The 24190-nt window shown below is 33.7% G+C and overlaps 1 protein-coding gene across 1 annotated transcript in view; it reads left to right on the top strand.

Annotated features, from left to right (window-relative positions):
• LOC118203437 (putative cytochrome P450 301a1, mitochondrial) overlaps positions 1-24190 on the top strand; it is a 111860-nt gene that overhangs the window by 53414 nt on the left and 34256 nt on the right. Inside the window, exon 4 of the mRNA XM_085818675.1 lies at positions 21441-21631. Within this exon, the coding sequence (XP_085674801.1) occupies positions 21441-21631 (191 nt within the window). The remainder of the gene's footprint in view (positions 1-21440; positions 21632-24190) is intronic.

Below are 24190 nucleotides of genomic sequence, written 5' to 3'. Positions count from 1 at the left end.
TATATTACTTTCAAATTGAGGACCATTATCCGATATAACTTTTAGGGGCGGCCCCGTATTTTAAAATATATTTATTTAAAATAGAATCAGTAACTAATTTCGGGGAGGTTCGTTTTAAGGGAACAATTTCGGTCCACTTACTAAAATGATCATCCATAAGAAGGAAATACCGACTTTTATTTAACTGACTTTTTGGGAAAGGGCCCAATAAATCGATGCCAATTATTTCATTTGGAAATTCGGATTTAATGCTATTTAGAAACCCGGCCGGGCGGAAATTAATATAATTAACTGCTTGACATGTTGGGCAGGACTGGACATACGCCCTTGTTAACTTTTGCAGTTCAGGAAAATAAACTGCTTCGCGTACGTGTTGGATGGTTTTTCGAATACCAGCATGAGAAGCGAATGGGCAGTCGTGTAACTCCTGCAGTATATTTAATCTAAGACTAGCTGGGATAACAGGTCGAAATTCGTTGTTGGAATTCGTAGTTTTTGTATAAAATAATAGACCATCTATTAGTTCGTAATGGGCCGCCCTATTTCTTATCGCCACAATATCTTGGTGGCTAAAATTTTCAGGATCCTTTAAATACTCATAAATGCTTCCAAACTCAGGATCCTTACCCAGTTCGGTTATTACAGTTTCTCGGGAATTCATCGTACATGCTGTGAGCATTGCCACCTTTACAGTATTACCTTCTTCATCTATTTTTATTCTGGATAGGGCATCTGCTACGATATTTTCCTTTCCGGGGGTGTGCTTGATTTCCAGATTATACTCTTGTAACTTGAGTGCCCATCTTATTAACCTTGGGGATAAGTTTTTTCCTGAGTACAATCTAAATACCGCCGCATGATCAGAATGCACTGTTATTGGCGCCCTTCCAAAATAGACTCGGAACTTTTGCACTGCTAACAGAACTGCAAGTGCCTCTCTCTCAGTCGCGGAATAATTTCTTTGTGTTTGATTTAAAGTTCGACTAAAAAATGCCACGGGCTGCTGATTTTGCGAAAGAACCGCTCCTACCGCATAATCCGAAGTATCTGCTGAAATTTCTAAATTCTCATCATTTTCAGGAAATTTCAAAACAGGGGCTTGCGTTAATGCTTGCTTTAATTTTTCGAAAGCACTATTGGCTTCGGCCGTCCACGAGAATCTTGCCTTTTTCCTTTTTAATTTTAACAATGGTTCAGCAATAGCTGCAAAATCTTTTATAAAGGACCTATAATATGAACAAAGTCCTAGAAAAGAAGAGAGCTTCTTCACCGTATTTGGCGGCGGATACTTTTGCACAGCGATTATTTTTGATTCGTCTGTCTCGATTCCTTTCTGAGATATTTTGTAACCTAAGTATTTTAATTCAGGGGCTGCAAATTTGCACTTTTCGACATTAACTTTTAGACCGGCCTCATTTAATAATGAAAACACCTGTCTTAAATCCTGTACATGTTGGTCCAGATTATCACTAGTAATAATGATATCGTCTAAATAGATAAATGTGGTCTTTCCAAGAACAGGCCTTAGCACAATGTCCATACATCGCTGAAATGTTGCCGGTGCCCCTAAAAGGCCAAACGGCATGCGCAAGAATGCATAAGTGCCAAACTTGGTTATAAAAGCAGTCTTAGGCACATCTTCCGGTTTAACCCCTGTTTGAAAATAACCAGTCGTTAAGTCTAAAGTAGTCATATACAATATTTGGTAGAAGTTATATTCCTTAGAATTTCTTCAATAATAGGTAACGGATATACCGGATATTTAGTCATGGAGTTTAATTTACGATAGTCAATTGCAAAACGCCACCTTTTTGGATGTGTTACCGGATAGTCATTATTTTTCTTACATAACACAACCGGGCTAGCATAACTACTTGAGATGGGCGTTATGACCTTTTTACGTAACATATCTCGAATGTGCCACTCTATAATTTTTTCTTTATTCTTATCATATCGGTATAATTTGTGGCGAACTGGCAGTGAATCTTCGGTGTCGATACTTTGGTTAGTAACTTGAGTAAATCCGGGAATATCACTAAATAATGAAGCAAATTCACTTACCACTTGTCGAATTTTTTGTTGCTTTTCCTAAGGCAGGTGGTCGAGGTTTAACGTTGGTGGTTCTGTTTTTACTTCTCGAACTGGTTTCATCGCCAGCTTAAGGGACGCTTCGTTAAAATCCAGCGTTGCTTCTGCCTCTGAAAGAAAATCTATCCCTAAGATGACATGTGCTTGCAAATTCTTTACGATAAAAAACATAATCTTTACTTGCTCGTCCTTGATACGAATGTATAACGGTAATTTACCTATGCACTTGCATCTTTCTCCCTGCGCAGCTAACACTGTCGTATTATCCGAATTATATATGCGGTATTTACGGAAATACTTCCTAAAAAAATCTTCTGCCACACAGGAACACTGCGCGCCTGTATCCAGGAGTGCGGTGGCTGGGATGTTATTCACCAACACTTCAATCTTTGGAAGGGTCAAATTTTTCACCATCACTGTATTTAACTTGAAGGAAGAGGGGTTTTCTTGGCCTTCGGATTTCCGCACCCTCCCGTCAGCAGAAATCCGTTCTAGTTTAAATCTTGTTTCTTCCTTTCCATGCTTTTCTTCTTTTTCCGCTGGCCTTCAGACTTTTTTTCTGGCTTACTATTGAACTGTCGACGTTCGCCGGTTGTTTTTGGATACTCGGGTTTCCTTGCCCACTGATTCGCTTTGCTTCCGTATCCGTGTTCTTGACTTTGCTATGGTCTTGGCGCACCAAATTGGCTTCGTTGCTCATACTGGCCTCTTCTTTCAATGTCCGCCGTTCTTCTACTTTCAAACTGGATTGCTAGCTCAAATAACTTTTCCAGTGTAGTCGGATTCCTTAATTCAATAAAGTCTTGTATTTGGGGAAGTAACCTCGGCAAAAATGACTTGAATTATCTCAGGATCCGGACGGTTTCCATACAAGAGTTTGAAGACGTGAATTTTTCTTAAAATAAAGCTTGAGAGATTTTCAATTCGTTTTTGGTATATGCTGAAGAGTTCCGTTTCTAATCTTGCACGATCTCTTACGACAGGGAAGGCTTTTACTAAGGCAGTCTTAAAATTTTCGTAAGTATAGGTGGGACTTCCCGCTTGACTCAAGAGGCTTCTGCTTATACATTTGAACCAATTAAGCGTTTGGCCCCTCAAAGCGCTGGTAGCTAAGGTGACTTTCTGGAACTCATGCACTGGATACAGCATGAAGTGGTCATCCAATTTTTCCAAAAAACGGGTTACCGGTGAGTTTCCATTAAATGTTGCTTCTGGTTTCATCGATGCGCGCATGGTCTGGACGATGTAACCAAATCCTTCCAAAGCGGCAGCTGTCATTTCTGGATTCTGAGCCGCTTCTGCATGCAGCACAGGTTCTTCTTGAAACTCGGCCATGGTTATTCTTCTTCGTCGGTCGCCACTGTCAGGTTCTGTGTTCCTCCTTACTTGCTTAGGGAACATTTAACTGTCCTGACTCGGAACAGGGAACTTACTAAAGCTATGTCCAATAAATTTGGGAAGTAGACAATACACACAGGAAGGGTATACGAAACCCTTTATTTTTCTCTCTTTACAATCATTTCCGGACTTCGGAATACAGAGACCAACCACTTGTGGTCTGAACGTAAGAATATAAAATATTAACTAAACTCTAACTAAACTAACTTTGGATTAATCAAACAAGTGCCAACTCTAAGATTGGCCGTATATTAACAAAAAGCCGTATGTAGTACAGAGAACTGCTAACACTACGATACGTTTAAAATTATCAAGAGGATTAAACCTCTGGCCTTGAAGGCAACCAGCAACCGAGTAAAACTGCTATGGCAAGCGGCCTGCTTCTAATAGCTCCTTCCTCTCTCTTGCTTGGCAAAAAGGCACAACTTAAGTACTTTGGCGTTCGCAAGACAAATTGGCATGAATAAGTTAAAGCTTTTAAATTCTGGCCGGAAGTAGAAAATAAGAAGTGATAGTAAAGATTTGAAATAAAATAAACGTTAGTCAAACTTAGGATCCTTACAGTATTACTAAAATATTAAGAAAGAAGAATTAAAAAAAAAAAAATTAATCTGGAAAAAAAACTGCCTACATGCGAAAAAAACTGTTAAAATTAAAGTTGGAAGACATGCACGAAAAAACTAATCTGACCTTGTGATATGTGAAAAGTTAATACACATAAAAATAGATTGACGGAAAAAAAATTAAAACATAAAATGCAAAAATTATAATGAAAACATAAATCGCTAATTATAATTATATATATATATAATTTTTCTATGGCGATTTACTATTTAACTGTTTTTTAAACATTTTTAAAATTGAATATTTTTAAAATTTTACTTACAATTTACGAATTTATAAATTGAAATTTATTTAGATTTCAATTTGCAATTCTTTTACTTTATTAGCTTTCTTAATTTAATTTGAAATATAAGAATTTAATAGGAATATTCCCCTTTAATTATAATTATGTTTAATTAATTCTTAATTTAATTTGAAATATAAGAATTTAATAGGAATATTCCCCTTTAATTATAATTATGTTTAATTAAATCATTGTAGCCTAGGCACAGGATTCTTAATAGCTAAATAAATTAAAACTTACATTTAATTATTTTTTAATATTTATACACCATATATACATATGCGCCCATTTATATACAAACGCTTTGCATTTTGTAGACAAAATCAGGCATTATTATTTCAGGAATAATATAGTGAGATATTTCAAAAATAAGTATAGTAGACATGCAGACATTTTATATACAGTATTAATGGTTTTTTAGGGAAGTTGAAATCTCGAAAGATTTTTTATGCATAAATAAAATGAGTGCATCTGTTGCAAAAGAACAGATGGAAATGTGTTTCGCTTTTTTAATGATTAGTATGAGATTTTCAGGTAACTTTGCACATTATCAAGAATTTATGCTTTCTATTTAGTATTTTAAAAACCTCTTTAATATTGAAAATTCTTTTTAGGAAGTTTTGTAATTGAATTGTACACATATGGAATATCAGTGACGTACAACGTTATACAGTAAATTTTATTTACAGTGAATGCAATGATAAATAGACAGCAGGAGCTGCATTCTTAAGAATTACTAACTACTAATACAGAAATCGTTTATTGATATTTTATTATTTTGAATTTTAATTTAAAGTTAATATTCCATGAAATACGCTTCAAAAATATTATACAAATAACTAGAAAATGTAACTATAAGCTTCATTTTCTTATTGATCCTGTTCTTGTATTTCCAATTAAAAAGATATTGTCGATTATAGCAAACTTGTCAGTTAAAATTGTATTTTCCCACTATAGCAGAAGTGGGTTTCCACTGAGTGAGAAACCCACGGTTATTGAGCTGCACGTGCGTATATACACCAAGAGTTATTACATTATGAACACCCTGTTAATAACATATAGAACCAACTTTAGACCTCAAAACTGCCAGTAGTCGTAGTGGCATTGACTTTACAAGGTGCTGATAGGTAGTCTAAGGTATTTGGTACCAAGCGCTTATCAACTTGTCCTGCAATTCTCGCACATTCAAAGGGAGAGTAGCGTGGTAGCACGAATTTGGTTTTCTAGGTGGGACCACAAATGCTCTATTGTATTAATGTCAGGTGAATTTGAATTCCAAAACATGACTTGAAAGCCACTGGAATCTTCCTCGAACCATTCCCTGACTATTCGATCCTTATGGCATGGTGCGTTATCATGTTGGTAAACACCATTCCCCGCCGGAAATACTGTTGCCATGAATGGATGAACCTAGTTTGCAACGATGTTCATGTAGCGCACAGATGTCACGTATTGTTCTATGTAGATTATAGGTACTAATGTGCTTCAGGAAAGCATTGCCCACCCCATAATACTTACGCCATCGGCTTGTCTCCGTCCAACAGTGCATCCGGGAGCCAGGGTTTCGTTTGGAAATCGACGTATTAGCATACGCCCGTCAATGTGATGGACCAGAAAACGTGATTCGTCGGACAATGCAACTTTCTTCCATTCTTCTAATGTCTAATTCTGATGTTTCTTGGCCCACTGCAGACGTAGCTGGCAATGACATGTACATGCTTCGGCCTCCAGCTGCGTCCTGTAACTTATTTTTCAGTATTTAACGAAATAACAGATGAGCTTCTTAACAAAGCATAAATTTTATTCTCAGTTCACTGAGATAGATAATTTAAAATACAGTTTTATCTGTTACAGCATCACACTCTAGCTTACTTTTACTATTTTTTTCTTGATAAATTTTCAATCAACTAGTACTGGTAAAGTCTTTTAGAATAACAATTTTTAAACATTTTCTGACGATGCTTAACAATGGTTACACGATACAAACATGGCGTTGCCACTCCAGTATCAAGTATAATAAATATAATTATTTGTTAAATAATGAAATATTACAGCCCAATGTACGCTGGACAATGTGTTGAGAAACACTGTCTGGGTCGCAAATGTAGTAGCTGGTGGTGATTTCGGCTGTTGTAGCTCTTTCTTCATGGCGAACCATGCGCAGCAATCTCTGCTGTCCTTTGAATCAATGCAACGTAGGCGACACACTGCTGGCCGGCAACTTGTCGTTTCACCATCCATAGACAACTTTCGATATGTGCTCACAACAACTGCATGGGAACAGGTCAGTAAACTAGCCGTTTATGATATTGATGTTCCCAGTCACCGAGCCAAAACGATTTCACCTTTATCGAAGTCTGATAAATCAACTGCTTTTCTCATTATGTCTCTAATCGCGCTATGTTTGGAAAGAATTGAATCGAATCGAACCTTAATATTCCGCGAATATCGAGCAGAGCGCGACGCTTCCGAATTAATAACACATATTGCCAAAAAGGTACATAACACTGATGCAGTCATGATAAGTAGGACCTTGAAGGGAGTAGCAGTGAATGAAGGCAGAGGGAGGTAAGAGGATCATAAATGACCCGACATCGAAAAGAAAGAAAGGCTGGAGTGTGTGATAAAGCAAGTCAATAAGTGTAGTAAAATTAACTGGCAGTGGCTTAAAATAAGACAAATTTTCTCACAGTGTAAAAAATACAATGCAAAACAAGTACAATGAAAGAAAAACAAATGCAAAACAATATGGAAGGAAAACGTGAAAAATGATTAAGTGATAGAAGATCAGTGTTTTTGTGGTGTGCTGCAAATAGCCTTAAATTATAGTCCTCTTGAAGTATTTTGCGGTTGAAGAGATTAAATGAATTTAAGTATAGACATCCAAGGGCTTTATCGAATAATTTTGTGTTTGTCTTGTTAAGATAATTTTCAATGGTGTTTAGTCCGAGATCTTCAGGAAGTGTGACATTTCTGACATAGTAATATGTATTAGCGATAATTCGAAGGAAACGATTTTGAATTTTCTGTAATTTCAGGAGATAATTTTTTGCGTCAGATGTCCATGCAAGTGAAGCATAAACTAAAACTGGTCTGATAATGGAGGTGTAAACAAGACGTTTTGAATACATCCATACTTGAACGTTTTCCAACAATGGGAATTAGACTATTGATAACCTTATTTGCTTTGTTTCTAATTTTGTTAATGTGATCATTCCATTTTAATTTAGAATTAAAAGTTATACCCAAAGACTTGCGAGTCTTGACTAAAGGAACAGTTTCTTTGAATAGGGTAAGCTGATGAGTAGGATTAGTCCGGGAGCTTCTCCTTCTAATGATAAATAATTGAGATTTCGTTGCATTAATAGCGATTTTCCGTAAAGTGAATCTTCTCTCGATATGAAGTTCTTGTAATTTTTCAATCGCATGGTTAACATTTGTAGATCTAGCCTCGAGAGTCGTATCATCAGCATAACACTCAAGGAAGTCGTGATGGCTTAAGATTTTCCTTGGGGAAATCAGCGACGCAGAAGAAATAAAGTATGGGGCCAAATCCTTGAGACCCTATTTCTAATGGGTCTGATGTCTGAATATCCATTTCCTTGGGTTACAATGAATTTCCTGTTGGAGATGAACAACATAAATAGGATAATTTCTCTGTCAATATTCAATTCAATAAGTTTATATATGAGCCTCTCATGCCAGACGTGGTCGAAGGGTTTCGCCACTTCCAGCATGAGTAAGGCAACATTTTCTCTATTATGTCTGGCTGCACCCGCAAATTCAGATAGTCTAACTAATTGTTTCGTGGTAAACAAAGATTTTCGAAAACCAAATTGTTCGTTAGATAAAACAGACAAATAAGGTTGCAATCTGCGATAAATAATTTTTTCGAAAGTTTAACTAAGTCCGCTAAGTAAGCTTATGGGGCGATAGCCATCCGTCTTAGTTGTATCTTTACCAGGTTTAGGCATTAAACCTGGTAAAGATACAACTAAGACGCATTAGTTTAATTTTTCTACATTTCCACAAATCCGAAAAATAAGAGCGAGTCAGACATGCATTAAAATTTTACTAGTAAGTTTTGTGATCGAGTTTAAGAGTAAACTTCTGAGAACAATATTTGGAATATCAATCCTGTCCTGGTGCTTTTCTGATTTTAAGTTTCTTAGCAATATCTTATTCATATGGAGTAGCGAATGGTAAATTTTTAACGGTGGGAGCATTGAGCCAGTCTCTGATTGTATAATAAACTCCATAAGTGAAGTTAATATCTCTGGATTTAGCATTAGGCGTAAACTGACTCTCTAAGTGATCAGCAAAGATTCTAGCTTTGATATCATTAGAGAGGGCTACTTCGTTATTTGTATGGAGGTTGATCACATGAGTACGTTTTCCTCGTTCTGTAAATATAAACTCAAAAGGTGCCATCATTGACATAATTGATATTAAGAATGTTATTCTCCCAAAGTTTTCAATTTGAAGTCTTTGATGTGTTTTTTGATTTGTCTATTTTGTTAATTTATTTCTTCAAGTTAGGGCTCCAGGTAAGATGCCATTTCTTTCTTTTTCTGTTTCTTTCTTTAATATGATCTCTAATATGTGAAGGGATTCGATCAATATTGTTTTTAGGAGTACATCAAGAGGCATTTTGGATAGCTGTTTTGATATTAATATTAAGTTTTTCGATTGCAGTATCAATTGTTTTTAGTATGAAGAACACTAAGATTAAAAGGATTAGTAGTTAAAAAGTAATTGACAAGTATCCAATTAGTGGAGATTTTATATTGATCTGAAGCAGGTTTAGCAGTTCCTGAAGTAGTAAGTATACGAATATATCCGAAGAAAGTTCGTGTTTTACATCGAGGATCATAGGACTATTAGTAGTTGAAAGGATTAAAGAATTAAATCCAAGATACCTGCTTTTTGTAGACAGCTTGGTCGATAAGTCAGCAGGTACACAGCGCAAGAAAAAATGGAACAGTTCTATAGCTCCCGTTCTATTGGGCTGATTGACGGAATTCAAGTTGTGTTTTTCATGTCTCGAAATCGCGACTTAGGATATGTATTAGATTTATATATAGCATTGTTCTAATATAGGTATTTTGACACAAAATCCGACTTTTTTCTGATATGACTGCCAATGATTTTCCACATTTTGATTCTACGACTCAAATTATGGCAAACTGCCAAGTTTTGTAAAAATCGCACGAGTAGTTTTAAAAAATTAGCTTTCAAAATTTTAGCTCCTCAGTGTTAATTGAATTTGATAAATGTATGTTTATTAGTATCTCTTCTTATTTTAAACTTATTTAATTCTTCCTTTCATATTTCAAGATTTAGGTTCATTCCAAATAAAATTCGCCAGTTTTTTGTGACTTACATTTAAAATTTGTAATTTTGTAATTTTTTGAAAAAAATTTGAATTATAACCTATGCAATTTTTGCCACTATCTTAAATTAGATATATTTCTAACATACCTGCAAAAAATTAGTTTTTTATGCAAATTTCTTAAGATATACGTGAATTTATATTTTGGCGCGTTTTGAAATTTGGCGTATTTATTATAACCGATAATAACGAAAATGTGGTTTACGCACACTTTGTCAAAATTATTTGAAAATATGAACAATGACCTTTTCTACCACTCTTGGATAAAGGAAAAGGAAAATAAGTTGCTATAAATTAAGAAGTTCACCAAGTGAATTATTCTTGGCGTAAACTGAAAAAAATGCGTTAAGACAAATTTTTAAATTTCTCCGCAAATTTCTTAGCAAAAATTACAAAATTTAATATCTAGACTTAATTTTAGAATAATCGAAATATGGAAAAAGTTAGTATATTATTTCAGAAAAAGTCCGATTTTGTGTCAGTACCTATGTTAGAATAATGTTATACATAAAACTAATATATATCCTAAGTCGCGTTTCCCAGACATGGAAAACGAAATTTTAATTTTGTCAATTGGCCCAGTAGAACGAGAGGTATATAATTGCCTCTCTCTCTTTTTTTTTTTTTTTTTTTTTTTTTTTGTGTGTGTGTGTGTGTGTGTGTGTAGTGTTATGTATTGATATTGGCTAATTTGCTATAAAGTTATGTAGAATTTTGTTGCTTTTATTGGTTCTTCTGCAGCCCCAGTCTTTGTATTTAGAATTTAAATCCCCTGCTGAAATGACAGATTTATTTTGTGGAAAAAGTTCCGGTGCTACTTTGGTCGACGGTTGCACGGATTTTTGGCGATTTACATTGGCGCAATTGTTGGCGCTGATTTTACAATCGTCACAATCTTGAAAAATGTTGTTTTTACGTATTTTACGCATAGTAATATATTTGAAACTTTAAAAAAAAATAAATATCGTTAAAAATAATGGATTGATTTTTTTGTTTAGAACATTGTTTTTTAAGCTGGCTGGCAAATGTAAATAAATACATTTACTAAGAGTAAGAATTGTAAGAATTGGAGGCTCCCTTCAGCCCACCTGGACACGAGTGACATTTACTAAGAGTATAAAATACTAAAGTAAGGTTAAATTATTACTTTCATATAGCAAAGAAATAGAATAAAAACACCGTTATAAAAACTTTGCGCCAACGTTTAACTGGATTAAAATATTACTTAAATCTAATATCGAATTAAAAAATCATACCAACGTTTAAAAGAATTAAAATATTACTTAAATTCAAATACTCTAAAATAAGTTTTATATGATATAATTAATTATTTAACATTTAAACACAGGTGGCAAATTTCTCCGCAATTTTTGAAAACAGTGTATTAATTTTTTAATAAAAATTGAAGTATACAATGATAAAGTAAAAGAAAAATATGTACTTACATTTTTTTTAGTATTTTACTTGTCGTATATTGATAAGTACCACAAAGAAAATCGGAATCATAATTTAGATAACAATGAAAAAAATTTGCCGGTAAAAAAGGAGGAATGTCTAATACTTTTTTTTTTATATATACCGTTACAGCGGTTATTTCTTCCACCGTGACCACAATACCATATACGAGCGTCCTCAGAATCCGCTTTTTTAACGATCTTCATCTGTGATCCACATCTCTCGCACTTCATTAAAGAAGCAATCAGCAAGGTTTCCTCCAAAAAATTAAAATATATTTACTCTGACCCTTCTAACAACTTATAAATAAATCTTTGATTAGGAAAGCCAGGTTGGCCAAAATAAAGTCTCAAAGGACAATTTTTTTATGCCGATACCAATAATTCTTGGTAATTACCAATAATAAAATTTATCTTCGAAACAGACATATCCATTCGCTTTGAAATCTAAGGGATTCGAAGAGATGAATAATAAAATTTTAAAATGGGGCGGTAATGCACAAATATTTAATAACCAATCAGGGAGCTGATTACATCACGCATAGAATTAAAATTATTTAAATAATAATACATAATAAAATCATTTTTTAAAAAATGCAAAATTAAATTGCATTTTAATATTTAACAGCCATAAATAATGTTTAAAACGTTAGATTAAATTAATAGATATTAAAACCAATTACTTTTAAAGTAAGGTGACGTCATTGATTACATCAGCCACAACATAAAATTATATAAAGATCATAAACAATAAAATTTGTGTCAGTAGATAGGTTTCTAATGACAGCTTTTAGTTTTTTATCTTCCAGTAGAACAAAACAGTTGAATTTAATGTTCATATTAAGTAGTAGTTTAGTTATCATTCTATATGATGTAGCAGAGTTGGTAACGATTTAAGCCGCCACGTATATGTTTTGGCCATAAAAGTCCTGAATTCCTTCTTGTATAAATTTGTTAATCTGTTTCCGTTTGTAGGTTCCGTCTTTAATAATGATAGGTGGTATTTTAGTCAAGTTTCTTTTTCATATCGTTATTACGAATTGCTGAAGTATTAACAGTATCCTGTTACGCAACGGTGTGTGTTAGTAGTTAGCAAGTCAGATTCTGCGAGTGAGATTTGCGTGAGTTTGGGATATTAAACAAATATTCACATAGTTCTGAGAGAGAATTGGGGAGCAGTGCAGGGAGGAATTATTCATGATATTCTTCTGTAATCTTCCCTGGATTGACTGATATAGGAGCAGTCGGTAATATTTTAGCAACTTCGTTTGGAAAGACAATGTATAGCAGCTTTATATACTCCAACATCAGCCGCGCTCGCTCAGCGGTTTTGTTTCTGGGCGAGACCATTGTTATAGATGGAGGGTGATAATAATGTAATGGCTCTTCGGTTTTGAATTTCTTATTGTATCACAAGCCTAAAATTCCTTACCTGATATTCTCATTGACGTTCATTACCTAATGTTTGCATCTCCTTATCTCACTTTTTCATTGTATTACAAGCTTCTTGATCTTGAGATTACACGTAAAAGTACTCATCTGCCTTAAAGGCAAGCTTTTAAGTACTTGGGCGTCGTCTTCGCCCTAATTTAGTTTCGTCACGGAATTCCTAAGTGGAAGAGCGTGCCGTCATGGAATTCCTAGGTGGAATAGCAGAAGAGCATGTCGACATGAAATTTTTAGATGGAAGAGCAGAAGTACAAGTAAATAACCTTTTGAACATAAATAAACAACTATCAGATGTTCTTTAGAGGTATGTGGTTTTTACTTTACTTGCAACTTAAAAAATGTTTGTAAAACCTGTTATGAACTATTGTTGCGCTCATTTAAAAGCTGCTTTTGAAAATTTGAAAAAGAAGCTGGAATGTTTGCAAAACCAAGCTTTTCGCTTTGTTACAGGCGTTCTAAAACATTCAAAATATATGCCCTGTTCTATTATATTGGAAAATTGTATATATTTCATGATATTTAAATTTCTAACCCAAAGCGTTTTAGAAAATTCATAAGAAATTCATAGAAAATTCCTAAAAGACTTCATAAGAGGCCTAAATGTCTTACGATAATTGGCCTGCCACAAGGTTTAAAACTTATCAAGCTTTTTTCATTTTGCTATGAAAGATAAATTGAAATGCAAGCTAAATTTCGACCTATTCACTATTAGAACTCTGTCATTCTTCTGGCTTTGCTATTGGAGTTTTGTCAGCCTAACCTGAAATTAGATTGAAGAACGTTATCCAAATATTGAATAGCTGCATTTTTACCAGATACTCTAAGTTTAACAACGCTCTATCTGGCCGACTTCAAAAGTTTCAAAAAGTAGGTTTGAAAAGTTAAAAGTCGTCATCCTGATCGATTCATCAACGAAAATATAAAAAAAAGCGAAAGCAAACATATTGTAGCTGTCAAATAAAATATTTAACAGAACTGATTGAAATTTAATCCTTGAAAAATTAGGTCAGAATACAAAAAATTCTGGAAATCATTTTACTGAGGAAAGATGAGCTATATTTTAATCATTTTAGCGTAATATTCATAATGAATGCATTTATCACTGCAACATTCATTATGAATTGAATGTCTAGCACAAGTGTCTGAAGTGCAGTAAAATGTGATAAATGTATTAATCAGCCTTATATCAATTTCGGATATCGAATTGACTCGAATTACAAAAGTTTGGAAAATGTAAGACCACCGACGGCTGAGCGGTAAAGCCTCTAAACACAGCTTGTCGACGTAGGTTCAAATAGCGATGAACGGGATGGCTGCGAGGACGTTTTCGTGTTTTTTTTTCCTCGTGTAACGTGAATACGAACCATTTTCCTTAAACGTCCTCCCTTTCTTTTGAAACAAAAATATTTAAATTTTTCATCTTCATAGGTTTATTTTGAACACATTGCAAGCTATATTTAGATTTTTTAAATAGTTTTTTTTTTTTTTTTTTTACATTACGCCAGAAATTACCGCTTTTTTTCTTGTAATCATATGATAAATGACTGAGGTTTCGAATAATTTTTTATTTTCTTTATTTTCCCCCAGATTTATTTTTTGACTAAACAACTGTTATATTAATTCACATTCAAGTGTGCTATTTATTTTCAGAGTTAATCTCCTTAACTGACAAGGCGAGAGTCATTTCTGTGAATTGGTTAAGTGCAATTTCCCTTGGTCTTTAAGTTCTCTTAAAATCTCTGAATAGAATTTTTCATATTAATATCCTCTTGAGCATAATCCTTTAATTTTAAGATACTTATCTTGAAACAATACTGAAACCTAATTGCATGCATTTATACCAGTAAATAAAGACTTTGTTTGGTATTAAAATCTAAATCAATGCTTCTATCATTTTCAGACAAATCAAATTGACTGCAAGTTAAAATAAAGTTACTTGAAACTTGCAAAAGTAAGATGCGTTAAAAAAAGCAGCAATTTGAATTTAAGTGAATATATGTAAGAAAACATTAATAAAGTATAAAAAACAATTTAGTACGATTAACTTCAAAAACAGATTGCAGTGTTTTGGAGTGCAAATAATGTCTTGACTTAATACGGTTCTAGGGAAAAAATTAAAAGGACTGCTTACGATAGTCCAACTCTTTGTTGAGCGAAATATATCCACTAGATTTGTTTAAGACCTTTATTTATTTAAATGGAAACGACATATAAGAGCGCATTTTATTTGTTCAGACTAAATTTCTACTTTAACAATATATATTTACTATAGGAATTAAATATAAAAACCAGCAGAACACACAATCATAAAACTAAAACAAAATTTGTCGATAAATAGGGGCAAGAAATCTGTTATATTAAATGCAAAATGCCTAACTAATAAGTTTCAGAAGTAAAATAACACAAGCAATTTATTTTTGGAATATTTGAAAAGGTAGCATTATACCAAAAAAATTTTGAATAGTAAAATGATATTTTATACTTTTCAAAGAAATTCCTGCAAAATTTCGTCTTTTCGTTTAAAAACATGATTATTTTCATTATTTTTGTTACAGCTGTAGGAATTTAACAGTTAATTTGAGTTTTCTTTTTGAGGTGCAGTATCAACTACATTTTCCTCCAAATCTAGTTTGAGTTCATGTAAATGTGACTGAATTTTATTGCAAAATTAATTAAGCACTTACGATAAATCATTGTAGAATTGTCAGAATTATTGGAATATAACAATACATACACACACAAAGCAAACTGCTCACTTAGAAGTACGTGATGTTATAAAGGTTAATTAGATTAGGTTAGATTAATCTATTATGACAAAGCAGCGGAGTAGCTATATGCCTATGGAGAGAGAAGCTATCATGGAAGACTTTTCAGGGAAACTGAGTCGTATCTACTTTGCAGGGAAAGCCACGGAAACGTCCATGCAGCCAATCCGTTCTCGGGGATTCGAGCCCGGATCGAACTACCAGTATTTAGTCTCTTTTAAAGCTTGGCCGCTGAGGAGCTATGATTTTATAAATTATTACTTTCTAATTCAAAGCGAAGAGGAAACTGAAAATATACAAATCTACTTTATGTGAAGTTTAGTTGTGCACCTAATTTGTTCATAAATAAATTTAGTAATAAAAATAAAATGCTGAATAAATTCGAGATGTCTTAAAAACAGACATTAAATGTCACAAAATCACTAATGTGTGAAAAATATTAATTTTTGAAGCAGAATGGTTTTGAATGGATATTAAATGAGTTGAACGAAAACATAAACTTATCCAGCTTCAACTCAATAGATTCTGAAGTCCTCAAATACTTAACACTAGCGAAAGTACCCGATGCCAGTTAATGGGACTCATACACCTTAAACCCCTCATGATCTTCGAATATGTGAGTGTTGCAAGAATTTGGATATTTTATTTATTTTAAAAGCAATTACTTCCAACTTTTTACAGCTGACTACATAATATAGCTGCTATAGAAACTAGTAACCAGAAAATTTGTGTTGCCACAAATATTTTTGTAATTTAATCCTCTTTGTGACAAAATATTTCGCCATGTTTCCACCTTGCGCGCATGATATTTTAAAAATGGCTAATGGTACATTATTGAAATTAGATGGGCACTATTTTCGAACTGAAACAACAATCTGATGAATATTTTAATATTAAAAAATTTTATGCAAGAAAATATTACAGATTTTTTAAATAAAATACATTTTTTAAATTCAACTCCAAATAAAATAAAAATTGAACATGAAATTTTTAGAATTTTAGGTTCACAGTAGTTTCCAAATGTTATAAAAGCTATGTATTAAATATGGAATTAAATTATGAAACAGAATGTTTTAAACTGTGCGCTCAAGTTGGAAACATAACGAAAAATGTTGTCACAAAGCGGATTAAATTATAAAAATATTTGTGGCAACACAAACTTTCTGGTTACTAGTTTCTAAAGCAGCTATACTATTTAGTCAGCTGTAAAAAGTTGGTAGTAATTGCTTTTAAAATAAATAAGTTATCCCAATTCTTGCAACAGTCACTTATTCGAACATCTTATGGGTTTTAAGGTGTATGAGTCCCCTTAAGTTAGATTGAGAGAAATGCGTCTAACAACAGAGAGAACGATACCGCTGTAATCTGTCTCTAATAAAGATGCATAAAATACGATTTAGTCATATATTTTTCAGTTTGATGTGATATGGACCCCACATAAAAATTTCGAGAGAAAAATAAACTAACTCTCTCTCATTATATCAGAAACAGTGACACGCAGTTTTTATTGATTTTCGTCTTTCTAATCAAAGGGTCGTAAAAGCTCAATCCAATATTTCACCTATATTCAATTTTAGTGGAATAACGTGACAAAAAATGGACCACAATTGATCGAGAAATCAAAAATGCGAACCAATAAACAAACACACAAGCCGACATTTTTCTTAATATGTATAGACTTTGTTAAACTTACAAATTTTTGATTAACAAAGTTGAAACTTGACGACTTGAAAGTGAGCAGTAGCAACACTTTTCGAAATAAAACATATTTATCTCCAACGCACGAGACTGTTGCTGCTCAGAAAAATGAGGGCGAAAATTAGCATTTTCAGAGTTTTTAATTAATAACTCTGATTTTAGGTATTTATTTTTTGAAAACTGTGGACGTTGACCTTTGCCAGGACCCAGAAAAGAATTGTAGAAGGTTTGGTAACGAGAGCTATAGTAGTGACTGCGTTAATCGCGAGCAAACACACAGTGTAACATATTATAATATATACCTCTTTCATGTTTTGTTCAGATACTAATTCAGTTAGAACATTGAGGAAAGTTGTTGCGGAAATCCCCTGGTGCGGTTTCCGGACATAAGGGACTTAGTAATTACCCCATTCCGGATATTTCCGATAAGGACTTTTAACCAAACGAAAGAGAGGGCTTTTTGTGTGAGCTTTTTATGAAGTGAAAGACTTGGAAGAAGACGCAATCCAGCGTCGAGGCTGCATTCAGCGGCCATTGTTTGTATTATGGCTGAAATGGTTGATTATTTTATTTATTAGTATTCAAGAAATTCTTATTAAGTTTTCAAAATAAATATTAAAAAAAAATGTTCTTTTTTCACAGAACACGGGTGTTCAGACGTTACAACAGGCATTCTTTTATGTAGATGTCATAGGGAACTTAAAATCCGCGTTTTAAAACGAAAAATTCTGCTGGTCTTTTGACTGCTAAAAGATGGATTCAAAATCTTGTCATTAGGAAGGAAAATTACTGCTGCTGTTTTTCTGAACTACATACCTCAATAAAGCAGGATTCTCTATCTATACAAAGCATAAAATAATATGCAGAATCCATGTCAATGGAAAACAAGGGATTTTTTCGCAAATGCGATCAACAGTTGAACATAGAATTCGAAAATTTAACACAAAATTGAAACGAGAGATGCCTCTGAAACGCTTTTACTTTTTTATGTTATGTTTAAATTTAGGCCTACAATGCATCACAGTTGCATAAAATAAAATAAAATTAAAATTGTCATCTGTAAGAAGTAATAAAAATTTCAGGTAAGAAGTAATTAACGCATATGCATTTGAATTGACTTGCGTGTAATGATTAACTTGCAGTAACGGAATTCATTGTGAGGAACGGCTCTCTCAGCAATAATATAAAATACATGTTGTAAAACAATTTGATTTGATATATTGAGCTTTGCAAGAACCTTTATATATTTGCAATATCACTTAGGAATAAGATATTGTTACAAACGAGAATAACGAGAACACTTGATGAAGAATCGAAATCCACTTTATTGACCAGTATTATTCAAAACACCTCCAATAACACGTTTACACAGTCGTCGAAGAACAACAATAAACACGCTGACACGATCAGTGACACAGTCTTCACAATATCAGGTTATAATGGTGGAGACAGCTTCACGGCAAAGCACCAAAGTACGGCTCCCGACTCTGCTCGGTCGCTCTCGGAACTCTACGTACTCTCGAGACTCTCCACGCTACCACTCGCGATGCACTCAACGATACACAAGAGTACAGCTTCCGACTCCTCGGTTCAGTTGTTCCCGGAGCTTAACACACCTAGACGATGCACTAACCGCGATACACTAAGAAACTCTTTCGGTGCACTCGACTACCAACTCGGCGCTAGACTTCGAGACACACGCTCAATGACCAACTATCAACTCGATCGACTCCGCATGGATTGACTGTCCGCGTACCAGCAGGGTTTATATAGCTTTTGGCTTGTGTTCGAGAACATTTTGGGCTAAACCAGTAAAAATTCGTTCTAGAAGGTTCTCCATACGTCTATGGGATATCGCCAATTCCGTAGCCAAATATCGCCAAATGGGCGATTTCTCGCCTTATGTGGCAACTCTGTCTGCTTTTGTCATTTTATGGCAACCCCAAACCTGCTTTGCTGGGAAGCTATCTTACCACTCCTGAACATTTCTTAACAATATTATAGTAAAACTGAAAATTTTTAAAATGTAATTTAATTTCTTAGACATTGGGCAATTCTTTAGATACTTATTTAATTTTCATTCGCTTACTACATGTATCTTTTTAATATTCGTGTAATACTGTTCTTAAATTTCATTATTTTTTTTTCCGATGACGTGCTGTAGCCGTTTATAAGCGTTGGCCACTACTAAGGCAGGAAGCAGGGATCTCTTTATTATGGAGGGGCCTAACAATTGGGCCATTTTGCATCTTATGAAGGGACGACAGATTACATCCATGCCTTTTCCGGGAATCGAACCTACGCTCTTCGTTACGGCAGTCAGAGTCACTAACCACTTTCCCGTCTGGGCAAATCTCATTAACTTATAAGACAAATTACGTAGAATAAAAGGCCCCGTTAGTGAAATTGATTCTAGATACGGCTCTGTGAGTCAAACTGTTAGGAAACTGCTGCCCTAGAGAGTCCTTTTCGCAATTTTGGCTTAATGGATGACTATCACTTCCGTCTTTGTCATAATGCAACAGAGGTCTGTTCTGTTCAGACGCTTTTGGGAGTTTCGAGACCGTATGAAACTTTTTTCACAGCAGTTTAAGCTTTCATTCTTGAGTTCTAATTTTTTACCACTAAATTTTATCGGTACTTTTCCTCTCCTCCTTATATTTTATCGCCTAAGAACAAATTTAGAAAGACATTTTGTGCATCGGGGGATTAAAATATGCATAAACGCAATTTATAGTTCTTCAGCATTGTGAATGTAGTTTGTAATTTTTCAGTTAGCTAAAATTTTCAGCTGGCTTCCTTTGTCAAATATTAGATATGTTGTTTGGAAGAAGATGTTAATAGGCTTTTTAAGAGAAATATATTTTATCATTTTGAGGAATTTGTGAAAATAGCCGTAATACGCAATCATATGTTGGTAAAGAAACCATACTGTGGTTACGAGAAAGTTGTATTTCGGATATGGTTTTACGTGCTGTGTACATTCGTTATTTGTTGTTCTATATATTATATGTTCTATATGGGCCGCCCAACCAGTTTAGTAGTTAGCGTCGCTGACTGGGGTGCCGAAGGACTGGCTTTCGAATCTCGGAGAAGGTATGGATGTTCATAAATGTATAGTGTCGGTGCGGCATGGCGGCACTCTAAATATGCGGCAAGCCGAAAATCCTCTCGTGTGGTTTGGTGGAAGGGGTGGGAGATCCTCGGATCCGTCCCCCCCGGGTGCTCTGCATCAAAGTTGGGGGCGGAACTGAGCTAAATCGCTGTCATCTGAATGGTGCTGAAGGCTGTTGCCAACGGCAGGCGTATTACAGCGCTCCTTGCCATAAGGAATTTCGAGTGCTTGGGCTGACTCTGTCAGACAAGTGAGCTTAAGAAACAACAACATGAGCTCTATAAATCGTTGTTTTATACGTTTTGGCATGTTGTACGTTCCGACATGCTATTTATTTTAAATAAGTTGCTTAGAATGTCTATTAAATAAAATAAAAATATGAATTTATTTTTGCATATGTAACTAAATAAATTATGCACTGTAGATATTAAATGAATTGATAGTGTGTATAAATGATTGCATGTTTCCCAATAAGGCTAAAATACTACCTTACCATTTCTCGCCAAGACCGCTATAATCGTCAAGTACCTAAAAGTTTTAAAAATAATTCTATGAATGAGAATTTAATGAAAATAATTTTGACACTAGCGTAGGAGTTATTAACAAAAATAAACTAAATTATTTTATACTATAAGCGTAGAACAAAACTTACTGCTCAGAAATATTTAATCTTGCTTTTATGAGATAATTACACGAAAATTTACATTTACTCTAATTACATTTAACTCTAATTTAATGTGATTATGCTCTATTGATATAAGTAAAAGAAGTAAGTATTGTGGCATTTAATTTCTCTTTTAAAGAGATGAGTATTTAATACAATACTAATCATGCTTTAGAAAGATAATGGAATAAGTTTTAAGAGGATCTCAATAAATGATTGAAATTGATAAATTTTACATTCATATTATCAGAGAAGTCTATTAACCGAACATGTAAAAGCTAAATTATTTTTAATCATGAAATTCGTAATCACCCTTGACAGTTTCTCACTTAACATTATTCAATATTTATTAGCCCTATTTAGTGATAAGAGTATGATATGCTGATGACATAAATTTTCTTTACTCATAACGACAAGCGTATTCGCTTAATTGTATCACGTGCTTTCAGTTTTCAGTATTTTCTTTTTAAAATTGTTTGCACTGAATAAAAATTGTTTTCTTTTATACAGGCAAGGCAAAGAATGGTGGGATCTAAGATCAAAAACTCAGAAACACATGATGAAACCAAAAACCATACAATCCTACCTGTTTCCCATGCAAGACGTTGCCAGTGATTTTGTAAAACGAATGTATAGTCTGAGAGACAGCAATAAAGAAGTGCCACATTTTCTTGAGGAGTTATACAAATGGGCATTAGAATGTAAGTTGGAGAATTTAAAAATTTAAACTTTGCGTTCCAAACGCAATTATTCATATATCTCGTAGTTCATATTTCTGGCGATACAAGTGTCTGTAGCCTAAGAGCCTAACTCTCTTTCATGCATTCTTTCTTTCTTTCTTTTTTTTTTTTTTTTTCGTGTCACCATGCTAGAGCACTTATTGCCAGTGTTCTGCTAATCTATTAGATATATGATCTTTACTTATAATTCGAGTTAAAACTTTAAATTCATTCAGCGATTTTTATTAGGCACTTATTAATTCATATACTTATTTTATTTTTACTAGTGAACTAATTGGTGTAACGGATAATATACTTACGCGTCACGGACGAAACTTCTGCAAAATAAGTGAAACTTCTGCAGGGCGGCCGTAACGCGCTTCAAGCTTTCTTCTAGATTTTAAAATTTTTAAACGTTTAAAACGCTTTCTAAATGTTTACTTGTTTGAGTTTTTATTTTTGTTTGTTCTAATACCTCCTAGAGGGCAGAACTAATCAGGCATTCTATTTCTAATTGAAGTTTCCCCGGATTTTATGAATATTCGCGCAATTTTACATAAGCTACAAGAGATGGCTTCAACGTCTACTCAGCAGGAAAAGAGAAGAACTGAGGTTGTGAATTGGAAAGAAAAGAAGGATATAAGTTTGATAAATACAGTCCATAATAACTGAAGATTAATGTTGAAACATGGAAAAGAAATAAAAAACAATAATTTTTAAAAGGTTAGACCAAAAAAATGGGAGGAGGGGATCTCCTGGATCAGATGTTATCAAATTATCCTGCTGTTAGAAATAAGCAGACATATTATTACTTTTCAATTATGCTTTATTTCCTTATAATTTTACTTAATATTCATTGACATTCATCCAGTACGAAAGTTATGTATGGAAAGTTATTTACAGAGAAAACAACATTACACGCTACGAAAAACAGAGGGCCGCTGGGGAGAAATTTTCGCGGACAGGAGAGGACGGCGAAAAGGTTAATTGCTTGCTGTTAAGTTATACATTTTGTGAACATTTGTACCATTATCGCAGCGTTTCCCAACTTTTCAGTATTTGCAACTCAATTTTCAGTCATATCTTTCATCGCGCCCCTCTCTTATACAATAACAATGCATACAATAATAGTGCATTTTGAGTAATTTGACGCTAAGATGCTAAAGCTACACTATAACCTCAATTTACAAACCTTACAAATTACTAATAATAAGTAAATTTATTAACATTTGGCATCACCGATGCGCTGCATTGACAAAAACAGAATCGAAGTCTCTCTGTTGCTCAGTGTTGCTTACACCATCCATATCGGCCATTCTCATGGTTTAGCCAGAAGTTCTGTTTTGTCTCGAATATTCGGGAACATCTGGGAGAACGCCACGCAAACGTGTATGAATAAATGCTGCACCTTATTCAATTACAGCCAGTGTCAGTCGAGTCGATCCTTCTATCGCTATCGAATCTGCCGTAATTGTATATATTATAATTTGAGGATTAATTGCAATTCCCGATGTTAAATATTCCGTGGCAGTAGGTTTATACAGAATCGTGGATAAATATTTAAGTGGACTCAAGCAAGCATTAAACGATAGTGAAACATCAACAGGTGTACAAATGAGTGTGATTGAGAAATAAAATAAAATATATATTTTCAAGCATACTTAAATTTTGGGTTTACGAAGTGAACGAAGAAGAAAGGTTCCTACGTGTCATTTGTTCAGAGATGTTGGCAGCAGACAACATCCAACCCAATAAACGTAAAAAAGTATTTGGAAACGATGTTAACAAACACCAAGTATTTTTTGAAGTAAAATAATTAAAAAAAAAAAAAGAAAAGAAAAAGAAAAACCTCTGTAAATGTAAAAGCTTTACCTGTCTCTTGCAAAGTTTCGTATAAAATAGAAAAAAAAAAAAAAAAAAAAAAAAAAAAAAAAAAAAAAAAAAAACCCTCTGTAAATGTAAAAGCTTTACCTGTCTCTTGCAAAGTTTCATATAAAATAGCCAGATTAAAAAGGTTTGCGATGTCAATCGATGTGGGAAAGACATCGTGCACGAAAATGCTGCGGAGAAAAACACTAAAGATGAAAACATCATCAAAATATGAGAAGAAAAGAAAGCATCTTGAAGGAAGGTAGTCGAGAATAAAGCGGCTAAAAACATCACAGTTTTAAAGCGTCGTCTAAAATATAAAGCACTTACAAATGATGGCCTGATGATAATATCGCAGACGTGTGTTTTTCAGACGTTAAAAGTTGTAAATGTATATTCACATAATTATTTGTGAGCCAAAGAAGAAATGAGGCACATTTTTATCTCTCTATTTCATATTGTTGAATTAATTAGTAAATTTTTGCTAAGAAAGCAACTTAAACATTCAAAAACTGAAAATTAGAAAATGAATGCTGCGCGTAGCAATTAATAGAATTTTAAACTTACGTAGTTAATTATTAAAAGTCATTATTTAATTAATCTCTTTTTATAAAGTTGTAGTGATAGTTTTTCATTATAGTCTTAAAAAGATTACAAAAGCGAAGACGAATT

The sequence above is a fragment of the Stegodyphus dumicola genome, chromosome 6 (assembly GCF_044657685.1).
Source record: "Stegodyphus dumicola isolate Sdum_Otavi_A_Nest chromosome 6, ASM4465768v1".
NCBI classification, from domain to species: Eukaryota; Metazoa; Arthropoda; class Arachnida; order Araneae; family Eresidae; genus Stegodyphus; species Stegodyphus dumicola.
This window is presented reverse-complemented; position numbering and strand designations above follow the sequence as displayed.